Below are 12,091 nucleotides of genomic sequence, written 5' to 3' on the forward strand. Positions count from 1 at the left end.
ACACATATGAAAAATCTTATTATAAGCAAAACCTGTCTCTCTTTTAATGTTTCCTGTAGATTTGAAATGCCACTCAAGCTTCGGAGGTACTTGGATGACCTCTGGGAAGATGGAGAAAGCATTTCAGAAAGCACCGATGGAGCCGTTGTTCGGAGTGTAGGCCTAGGACGAACTCTATATGGATCTGGCTCATCATCATCTGGAATAATTATCCTTTCATCAGAAGGAATGAGATTCAGATAATCACTCGAAGTACGAACACGGCCTCTCTCAGAAGGAGAGACATCCGCAGAGGTTGCCTCTCTTGGAGGGGGCGGAGCCTCTTCTCCGGAAGGAGAAGCTTCTTCCTCAGATGGCAGCAGAGCCTCTTCTACAGGAAGGGGCGGGGCCTCCTCTCCCGGGCTGGGAGGGACAGTATCTGCTGAAGGAGGAGGGGCTCCCTCTCCCAAAGAGGGAGGAGCTTCTTCCAGAGGGGGTGGGGCATCCTGATCAGCGCTCATGTTAACTGCTCTTTCCTCCTGCAGGGCACCTTAAACTTCAAAACCTAGAATTATAAAATATTTTCCTTTAAAATTGTACAATAAGTTGAGTGTAATGTGTTAATTTATTCCTCCCCTTGAATCTAGGCAGGTAGCAAAACCATCTACTTCTCTTATATTGTTTAAAGAAGCTAAATTTATAGGGCTAAAGATTTTTTTTTTTAAGGAAGACAGCATGTGCTTGTGCGCGCACACACACACACACACACACACACCACCACCACCACCACCACCACCACCACCACCACCACCCCCAGGGGCTTTTTCAAACTCGTAAGTGCTCCTCTGATTATAGGACCCTAGAGGACTGCTGCTCCACACACATCCCATTCCTGTCATAGTAACCACTGCAACTGATGGACGGGGACCTTCCCTCAGGTACAAGGGCTGAAAAACGCTGAAAGCCACCGTATTAGCAGACAGACTGGTGATCGCTGTCAAGATACTGGTTCGTCCAAGAGACAAGAAAAGAACTACATGGACTGAAGTGTTCCTTGCTTTGAGGAACTCTGTGGTATAATTCACCAGACACTTAACTGTCCAACCCTCTCATCTACATGAGTGTAACCAAGAACCCAGCAAAAGCATAAAACATCCTGTTAGCAGCCAAAATGAATATCCTCAGTCTAAACATAAAATTCATGCTGACATGTGATCGTGACTACTTATTGAAGCAACTGTACCATAAAATATAAATCCAACCTACCCAGTCAGAAAACCTCTGATTATAAAGGAATGTGGAAGTTATCATGAGCACATAACCAGGAAAATTAGGAAACACCAGTGGAACAGGAGAAAACGTCAGTTCCAGAAAAAAATTATAGGACAATAACCAAGCCTCCATCAAAATAGTTTTCAAAATATGGCTAAGATCCAGAAACCAGAACAACAGTAAACACTTGGAGAACAAAAGAATAAATTCCAAAGCAGATAGTTCAAAAAGAAGAAAGAGCCTTTCTAGTGAGAAATTCTGAGAACACTGGGGCAGACCTAACCTAAATAAAATGGTGCCCCTTATGGAGAGACACCAACAGCCCTGCCTAGGACACAAAGACAGCCTATAACTTGTACCCCACAGCTGCTCTCTTCAGGTTTTCCAAAGAATCCACAAACAGCTGAAATTGTTTTCCTTGATATCCTAAGTTGGCCTACCCAAGAACAGAAATACCCAAACGACGTATCTTTTAGTTGCCAGCTAACCCATTTTACCCACTCATCCTCAAGTTGTGCAAACAAGAACCATTGTTCCCAAACTGTCTGCACGTTGTTGTTGTTTTTCTCATCCCTCTCTCCCATCTCTTTTATAAATCCTGGGTTTTGTCTTTGTTCCTTGTCCATACTCTAATGTCTTTCTTCTTCACATGTGAGTAAATGTCCCTGGAAAACAATTAAGTGTCTCTGGGTTAATACTGGACACAAGAAAATACCCAAATCTCTATCAAAATACCAACAGCATTCTTCAACGAACTAGAGCAAATCGTCCTAAAATTCATATGGAACTACAGAAGACTCTGAATAGCCAAAGCAATCCTGAGAAGGAAGAATAAAGCTGGGGGGATTATGCTCCCCAACTTCAAGCTCTACTACAAAGCTATGGCAATCAAGACAATCACAGAACCCATAGACCAATGGAACAGACTAGAGAGCCCAGATATATATTAATGTCCCTGGACATTAATGTGGTCACTTAATATATGATCAATTTAATATATGGTCAATTAATAAGGAGCTATGGATCTACAGTGGAGAAATAACAGCCTCTTCAACAACTTGTGTTGGCAAAACTGGACAGCTACATGCAAGAGAATGAAACTGGATTATTGCCTAACCCCATACACAAAAATAAACTCAAAATGGATCAAAGACCTGAATGTAAGTCATGAAACCATAAAACTCTTAGAAAAAAACATAGGCAAAAATCTCTTGGACATAAACATGAGCGACTTCTTCATGAACATATCTCCCCGGGCAAGGGAAACAAAATAAAAAATGAACAAGTGGGACTATATCAAACTACAAAGCTTCTGTACAGCAAAGGACACCATCAACAGAACAAAAAGGCATCCTATAGTATGGGAGAATATATTTGTAAACGACATATCCTATAAGAGGTTAACATCCTACAAATAACTCACATGCCTCAACACCCAAAAAGCAAATAACCTGATTAAAAAATGGTCAGAGGATATGAAGAGACAATTCTCCAAAGAAGAAATTCAGATGGCCAACAGACACATGAAAAGATGCTCCACATCACTAATCATCAGGGAAATGCAAATTAAAACCACAATGAGATATCCCCTCACACCAGTTAGGATGGCCAGCATCGAAAAGACTAGGAACAACAAATGCTGGTGAGAATGTGGAGAAAGGGGAACCCTCCTACACTGCTGGTGGGAATATAAACTAGGTGGAAAGCAGTATGGAGGTTCCTCAAAAAACTAAAAATAGAAATAACATTTGACCCAGCAATCCCACTCCTAGGAATTTACCCAAAGAATACAAGTTCTCAAATTCAAACAGACATATACACCCCTATGTTTAACAAAGCACTATTTACAATAGTCAAGATATGGAAGCAACCTAAGCGTCCATCAGTAGATGAATGGATAAAGAAAATATGGTACATATACACAAGGGAATAGTATTCAGCCATAAGAAAGAAAGAAATCCTACAATTTACAACAACATGGATGGAGCTGGAGGATATTATGCTTAGTGAAATAAGCCAGGTGGAGAAAGACAAGTGCCAAATGATTTCCCTCACTTGTGGAGTATAACAACGAAGCAAAACTGAAGGAACAAAACAGCAGCAGACTCACAGACTCCAAGAAGGGACTAGTGGTTACCAAAGAGGAGAGGTGGGGGAGGGCAGGTGGGGAGGGAGGGAGAAGGGGATTGAGGGGTACTATGTTTAGTACACATGGTGTGGGGGATCACGGGGAAGACAGTGTAGCACAGAGAAGGCAAACAGTGAATCTGTGGCATCTTACTACAGTGATGGACAGTGACTGCAATGAGGTATGGGTGGGGACTTGATAATATGGGTGAATGTAGTAACCACATTGTTTTTCATGTGAAACATTCATAAGAGTGTATCTATCAATAATACCTTAATAAGCAAAAAAAATAATACAAATAAGACAACTAAATATGGAAAAAATAGAAAATAAATTTTGTAATATAGGACATTAAAAGCCAATAAACATATGCAAAAATATTTAAATATATACAGATATAAAATGTAAACAATATGTTAATATTTCAGTATATTTAATATTCAACATATATATTTATTCAGCATATACTTTTTTCATCATTTTTTCCTACTACTAATAAACCTAATTTATTTCAGTCTCTCAACATTTATGCTCTGCTAAGATGATGGGTTTCATTTCTTTTAAAAATAAACGACCAGTTGGTGGACACACACCAATTAAAAGTTACTATAGGCTATGGTAATCAAGACAATGTGGTACATATAGACCAATGAAGTAAATTTGAGAGGCTAGAAATAAACTCATACATTTATGATTAATTGATTTTCACAAGGATGCCATGACAGTTCAATTGGGAAATAATAATCTTTTCAACAAATGGTACTGGGACAACTGTTAAAACATGTGGATGCACATAAGAACGAATTTGGAACCCTATCTCGCATGATAAACAAAAATTAACTCAGAATGGATCAAAGACCTAAATCTAGGAGCAATAACTATAAAGCTTTTAGAAGGAAACATGGGTGAAAATCTGTGTGACCTTGGATTAGGCAGAGTTGCCCAAATGTTGGCTGAGAGAATGGTTTTTTAGATATGACACCCAAAACCACAAGCAGTCAAAGAAAAAATAAACTTCATTAAATTTTAAAACGTCAAAGATACTATCAAGAAAGTGAAAAGACAACCCACAGAATGGAAGAAAATATTTGCAAATGAAATATTCCATTAGGATCTATTACTGAGAATATATAAATGGCTCTCACAACTCCATAGTAAAAAGACAACCAATTTAAAATAGGCAATTTAAAAATGGGCAAAGAATCAAAACTGATTATTTCCCAGAGAAGATATATAAATGGCCAAACCCATGAAAAGATGCTCAACATAATTAGTCATTAGGGAAATGCGAATCAGAACCACAATGAGGTAGTACTTTATACTCGACTCAAAGGATGGCTAGAGTTTTTTAAAAGACAATAAGAAGTGTTGGCAATGATGTACAGAAATTTAAATCTTCATACATTGCTGCTGGGAATATAAAATAATACAGCCTCTATGGAAAACAGTTTAGCAGTTCCTCAAAAAGCTAGATACAGAAATGCCATGACCCAGTAATTCTACTCCTAGGTGGAATTCCACCTAAGAGAATTGGTACCATATGTTCACACAAAAATTTGTACACAAATGTTCATAGCAGTATTATTCACATTAGTGAAAAGTGAAAATAACCCAAATGTCCAATTAGGTGGCAAACAGATAAAGAAAATGTGGCATTCCATATAATGGAATGTTATTCAGGCAAAAGAATGAAGGACTGTTACATGCCACAACAAGGCTGAACCTTGAAAACAATACACTAAGAGAATGGAGATGGACGCAAAAGGACACTGTATGAGTCTAGTTATATAAAAATGTCCAGAAAAGGCAAATCCATAGAGACAGAAAGTAGATTAGTGGTTGCCCAGGGGATGGTGGGAAGGAAGAGCCTAACTGCCAAAAGCCATGGATTTCTTTTTTGGGTAATGGAAATGTCCTGAAATTAGAAAGTAGTTATTTATGGTTGCAAAACACACACAATATAATAAAAACTATTAACATGTCCACTTTAACATGATGAATTTTACATTATGTGATATCTCAACTTTACAATACTATTTTAAAAACAACATGATAAACACTGCAGTAAGAAAGTTACCAATTTATTTACAGTCTATCAGGAGATTAAGGTCAGAAAATTTTCCCTCAAATAGACCAGGGAAAGAAAGCATATTTAAACTAAAAAAGAGAATCAGTATAGACAGTGAGGAACTGTTACCCATCTGTAAGCACCAGCTTTCCCGCTTGCTCAAATAGCTATTTGTAATCTTACAAAGTAAGGTTACTAAAATCTAAAAATGCTTATTTTGGTCCTGAACACCACAAGTTAGGTTAAACAGTATCTATAGTTCCTAAGGTCAGGCTGAATCCATAGGCTCAGGAAAACTGAAAGCAAGCAAAAAGGAAAGGGAAAAAGAAGGAAAGAAAGCTTGGAGGAAGACAAAGAGAATAGATAAAGAAAAAAAATGAAAGCTTCTCTCTCCATTTCTGGGCCACAGCCACAGCCGCCATACAAAGCGGTCTGAGTACCAGGGCTGTGATAGTCACCCTGGGAGACAGAAAATAAGACAGGACTCTTGTCCTCAAAAATTCACAATCTTGATTGGGGAGATAAAGTAATCTACATGGGTCAATTAAGAGTGTAAAATTCTACTAGCAGTTCTAGAGAAGGAATTAACAGAAGGAAAAAATTAGTGTGGACAAAATAGACAAAGAGGATTTTACAGAGGATTTACCATAAGCTGACCTTGAAGGATAATCAGGATTCAATAAGAAGAGAAGGAAGAAATCTAGGGAGAAAAGTAAAAAGGTAAAGCCATAAAAAGCTAAGAAGAGATCAAAAAGGGGAGAATTTATTTGGAAAAAAAAGTTTAGAATTATGCCATATGATATTACTCTTTCAAAAGACCAGAAATATCAAGAATTCAGAATCAGTTATCATAATAATAATAAAATTATCTTATGTATAGTGGTTTTCATGCATACATAATGGTTTTTATATATATAGTGGCTTTTATAAAGCAGATTAATGCTAGCATGTTAGGGTATAGGCACAGTTCTAATCATTGCTTTTTTCCCAGCATTCCCAGGCAGTTTTTAAAAATCTAACCAATAATTCATCAAATTTATAATAAAATACACTGAAAGAGGTTATTGTGAATTACTCTGTTCATATGGTAATCTAATAAGCATAATCTATAGCTTCAATTTGGGTAAACATTAAATATAATATACATATACTGTCTATCTCTATGTGTGTCTTTTTAGCTCAGTTTCCTTGGGATTTATGTAAAGCTGTTTAAGGGAAAAAAAACAGAATGTAATTTCTGAAACTTATTAGCTTACAAAACATATGTCCTATGTAGAGAGTTCAGTTTGTGCCTATTGAGTGCAGACATAAACATTTCAAGCCAAGAACAGAAATAAGCTCTTATTTTGTGAACATAAACAGTCTTTATGGTTAGTAGTCTGTGACTACTGAATATAAAGAAACTGATAATTAGGTATTAATCACTATTGTGACTGAGAAACAAATTCTACATAATTTGTTTTGGTTTAAAATTTTGTAAGTAAAGCATATATCTAGAGCTCTCTAAATCAATCATTCAATTAATCAATCAATTGCCATGCCATTTTGGGGATATTTTGCTCAGGGGAGTTGTAGAATTCTTCCTCTAATTAATCTGAGATGCATTTTCTACATCTGAGATGGTTTTCAAATGTCAAATTGTACTTTGCATGTAATGAACTCTAAATATAAAATATCCAGCTTACCACTGATGCAACTGTTTGAAGTTAGAAAATGTATACAACTACTCTATTTAGAAGAATTCCTAAAAACTGTAGCAAATTTTTGAATAGATTACATTGTTGAAATGGAAAAATCTTAGTAAATATGAATTAGCTTATTGCATATCCATATTATACATGTTTATATGTAGGTAGGTATTCATACACACATACATACACACAGGCTTGTTTACAGTAACATGTTTCTAATAGCAAAAACAAGCACGAAAACAAACATACTTGCTGGAAACAACCAAAATGTCCCTCAATAAAGGACCTATTAATTATACTGTAGTACCCTATTCAATAAGGTTTTAATACATGCCTGAGCAATAAAAAGAATGAGGTTGAGCTAAAAATACAGACATAGAAAGATCTCCAACACATATTACTACATGAAAGAACAAAAGCAAGGTACAAGCCACTGCATAATGATGCCAATTGTATAAATTTATAAAAGTATATATATTCATATATATGGTATTTCATCTATTCTAAGATGCACATTTTAAAAAGTTTTAACAGACATTTTTTCCTTTATGCAGTTATATACAATACATAACTTGCATTTATGTAATTGCATACAATTACAATCAGTGATAGCTTAGATTTGGTAAAATACATGAAAAGCTTTCCAGCTAAGCATACACAATAAATTATTAACAACAATCACCTTGAGTGAAAAAGACTGGAGGAGGGAAATAGAGTGTCGTACTTTTCAATTTTATAACTTTCTGTATGGTTCTTTAAAAAATATAATTATGTACATATTTTACTTGCATTATGTGTGTATCATATACTATACAATATATGTTTATATTTTTTCCTTACATTATCTTAGGACTTCAAATGTAGAACCTAAAATTCTCTATAAATTTTAGGATTTAGCAAGATTACTCCTTAAAAGAAGAGACAAGTCCTCACTCCAAGTTTTCACACTTTGCTAGTCATAAAAGCACAGAATGGATGAAGGACAGACAGTTGTTCATCTCCCCCCCCTACGCCCATCAACTCTCTACAGCTAACTCGCTGCCAAGTGCAATCATTCTAAATTCCCACCTCCTCTTCTTCAGTTCAATTTTGGAGGTTTGGGGACATCCACAAAGTCATCCTTACTCATCATCAGGAGCAACAGGATCTTGGACTCTTCCAGCCATAGGAATACTGAAGTGAGCAAGCTGCACATCTGTGTGCCAAATGTTCAGCCTCACTTTCTCTTACGCCATTTCAGTAGCCCTACCCCTTCAGTATTACTTCATTCGTGATTTCCGAAGGTCTGCGTGCTTAGTCGCTGTAGCTACATATACCATTAACGAGCCCCCACCGCCCCCCCAGAGCAAAACACACAAACTGGGGAGATAGACGGTTAAGCACAGCCAGGGAGGTTAATATCAAGAAAAAGTGAATTAAAAACGGGCTGAGGAAGAAAAAACAAAAACGGGCTGAGGGATTGGCAGAAAAAGAAACTTCTGGAAGAGACAGAAAATGGCATTTGAGTTGGGTCTGAAGAAGAACTGTCGTGAGAGGATGGGACAGGGAATATTCTAGGCAGAAGGTGAGGGTACTGCGGTGCAAATTCAAGAAAGCAGGGAAAGGCATAGCTTGCTTGGGAAAAGTGGTAAATTCAGTGGTGAGACTTTCGGGGTGCGGGGGAGTAAGGAGAGAGGAGCCGAAAATAAGACTGGAGGGGTAGGTGTTTTTGTCTCTTAGTTTTTTATTCTTAGAAGGGTGAGTGGGTAATAAGTCAGGGAGAAGTCCAGGAGAGACTGGGATTTACCGAGGGCACTGACTTGGCTGGGGTTTTGTAGCAGGTTGCTAACTGGGTTTGTCGGGAGGTGAGGACTCCACTCCCCGAAGGGCTGAAAGTAGCCCGAGCCTCATCGGGCCGGGAGTCCCGAGGGAGTTCAGCTCCCGGGGCAGAGCCGGCCGCGCACCCGCCCGCCCGCCGCCCCCAGCTCACCAGGCCGACCGAGAGGCCGCGCCGCCCGGGAGCTGCTCCTGGCCTCCGCGGCCACAGCGACTCGGCGGTTGGGAGTCGACACCGGTTCGCTCCGGGGCGGCCGCGCGGGTTCCGCAGGACTGCGGGCTGCCTGGCGCCTGGAGCCGCACGAGCCTCCGCCCCTCCTCCCGAGGCCCGCGCGCTGCCTCCCCCGCCCAGCCCGAGAAGGGCGTCAGTGTCGGCGGCCCCGGGCCGCTGAGGAAGGCAGCTGCCGAGAGATGGAAACTTGTCGGGCGCTGATGGGGTGGGGGTGGGGGTGGAAATGCAGGCTTGGGAGAACTCTAAGGTATGGTTTGAGAGGATTGGTGTGGAAATGCGTAACCATATAAAATAACCATTCTGTGACCTTTACATTTTTTTAAGTTATTTAGTGTTTCATTGGAGAACACAAAATGTTTCCGGTTGAATACCATTGCTCAGAAACCTAGGACTGTTAATGTAGAGAGCAGAAAGACTCTTAGAGAAAACTGACTTTCCAGAAAAGAAAACTTGTCTGTAGAAACGGCCATTGCCTCCCTTTCCAGTACATTTCTGCTTTTCTTGTAACTCCCTGACTTGGTGTAAAGGTGTCCCTTTTTAATTAGGTGTTAAAGTCAGTCTCTGAATATAGAGCAGATCAATCTAGAATGAGGACTGGAAAAATCTGACCAACAATGTTTATAGAAATCACAAGTAAATTTCAATGAACTGTGGTTCGTGCATATTAAGAACTACATGCAGCCTTTATACACTAGGAGGCCAGGGGGCCCACAGCGCCCCTGCACATTTTGCAGAGTATGTCAGTCTTGCAAGAGCCAACTGTCCTCTGACCCTGAGCTGTTTCCTTAGCTAGTGTGTCGGCATTTGAGTAGGTGACAGGAACCAGTTGTGTGACTAAGGAGCAACTGGTCACTTCCCAAGGACTAGCTTGTTTACTGCTTGCTACAAAAGATGCTGGGCCCTTAGCCCTGAATCCCTTAGCTCCTCCCAGTCCACTGCCTCATAGTGTTGCCCCATGGGACTTGGGAGCAGGGCTGGCCTCCCGTGTGATATTCCTGCTGTTTCTTGGTCTGTGAGTAACACGGGTCTCTCTATCCATTTGTCTAGTCATCTATTCTTGGCACTTACAGAGTTGTGGCAGTTTTAATCCTTGTCATCTTCCCAGTCAGAGGTATAGCTATATATTCTGATGTAGTAAAAAACAAACTGCCTTAATGTCATATCCTTTAAAGAGCCTTAAATATAGTCATATGCTTTACCTACAAATTCTTCTTTTGAAATTATATAGAAACTGCCAAATGACAGCATGCCTGAGAATGCCTGAAATATGGGAAAAGTACACCTTCCACAAGTTCTCTTGAGGTTTAATAGAAAGAAAACACTATGTATCATGAAACAGTAAGTGGTTAGACTGCTCAAGACCCTAAGAATTAAATGTCCCTGAAAATACAATAAGGGAATGTATATAAACTCTCAGCACCATAGTACATGGTAATGGCTTAATCGACGCAGGGGGGAAGAGGAGTGGTGGTGGTGTGGTGGTGGATAAAGAAAAAAATACTGAACCAGTAATCAGGGAACCTGAAATTTAGTCCTGGGACTGTGCTACACAATAACTCAACTAATTAGTTCTGAAACTCAAGATTATGAAACTGCTCTAGTTCTGGGTATCCTCATTTGTAGAATGAAACGTGGGAGATGAGATGATCTCTAGGTTCCCTTCCTGTTCCTAAGATCTCTAACTACATAATGAGGGTGGTTTCAAGCCTCCCTGACTGAGAGAAAGATGATGCTATTGACAGAAATAAGAATGTCAAGACAACCAACTAGAAATGCCTAGATGTTGGAGGGAATATGCAACTGAAATATGCAGATTATCAATATTAATTGTTATAATTGTCCTTATATAGGGAAATGATCATATTACCAAAATAACAATTTTAGTAGCCAGCCATACAAGTAAAATGTATATAAATATTGAATAACTATCCACAGTTTGTTCTCTCAAACTTTTCTTCCAAGATTATTGGTTTTTAGTTAAAACAGCACATTTATATGCCCTATTTAGCTGTTCATTCCATTTGGTAAAAAAAATAAAAGACTGTCAATGCAGACATCTAAAACACCTGACAATAGGAACCTAGGCAACTGAGATAAAGTTACGTTCATTAAGGAACATTAACCATGCAAGTGTTTTAAACATACTCTGAGTAAATTTCCTAATCTTAATTTTACTAACAAAAAAGAAAAAAACATGTATATTCCCCTTATAGTGGGTTGAATTGTGTCTCCCCAAAACATGTCCATGTCTTAACTCCTGGTAGCTGTGAATGTGACAGGTGACTTTATTTGGAAGTAGGTCTTTGCAGAGGTAGTTAAGGATCTCAAAATGAGATTGTCCTTGATCTACAGTGGGCCCTTAATCCTCTGAGTGGTGCCCTTAGAGGAGAAAGGGGAAAGAGAGAGAGATATGAGACACAGGGAGGAAGGCCACGTGAAGACTGAGGCAGCCTGGAGCTCTCCTGCCGTAAACCAAGGAACACCAGGAGCCACCAAAAGCTGGAATAGACAAGAGGGAGTTCTCTCCCACAACCTGTGGAGGGAATGTGGCCCTGCTGACACCTCACCTGGATTTCACACTTCAAACCTCCAGAATTGAGAGAGAAATTTCTGTTGTTTTAAGCCACTAAGTTTTTGGTAATTTCTTACATCAGCTCTAGAAAATTAATATCCCTTCTACCAAAAAAGGAAATACTTTGAAACTTCATTTGAGATTTGTGTCTTCTCAAATAGAGACCAGTCTAAACTACTCTTTCCCAACTATTGATATCTTCCATTTTGTTTCTATATGTGATTCTTACTGCCTTTAAGCTTTTAAAAAGTATATTATACAATATTTAAGATATTCAGAGAGGCCTATGGCATAATACAAGTATCCATTTATCTAACACCCAGCTTAAGAATGA

The 12,091-nt window shown here is 38.9% G+C and overlaps 1 protein-coding gene across 1 annotated transcript in view; it reads right to left on the reverse strand.

Annotated features, from left to right (window-relative positions):
- DNAH8 (dynein axonemal heavy chain 8) overlaps window positions 1–9,350 on the reverse strand; it is a 353,325-nt gene extending 343,975 nt beyond the window's left edge. Inside the window, exons 1-2 of the mRNA XM_057494308.1 lie at window positions 9,108–9,350; window positions 33–544 (exon numbers count right to left, since the gene is read on the reverse strand). Coding sequence (XP_057350291.1) covers window positions 33–500 — 468 coding nt within the window. The 5' untranslated portion in view covers window positions 501–544; window positions 9,108–9,350. The remainder of the gene's footprint in view (window positions 1–32; window positions 545–9,107) is intronic.
- Between the last annotated feature and the right edge of the window lie 2,741 nt (window positions 9,351–12,091).

Source organism: Manis pentadactyla, chromosome 16 (genome assembly GCF_030020395.1).
Source record: "Manis pentadactyla isolate mManPen7 chromosome 16, mManPen7.hap1, whole genome shotgun sequence".
Classification (NCBI taxonomy): Eukaryota; Metazoa; Chordata; class Mammalia; order Pholidota; family Manidae; genus Manis; species Manis pentadactyla.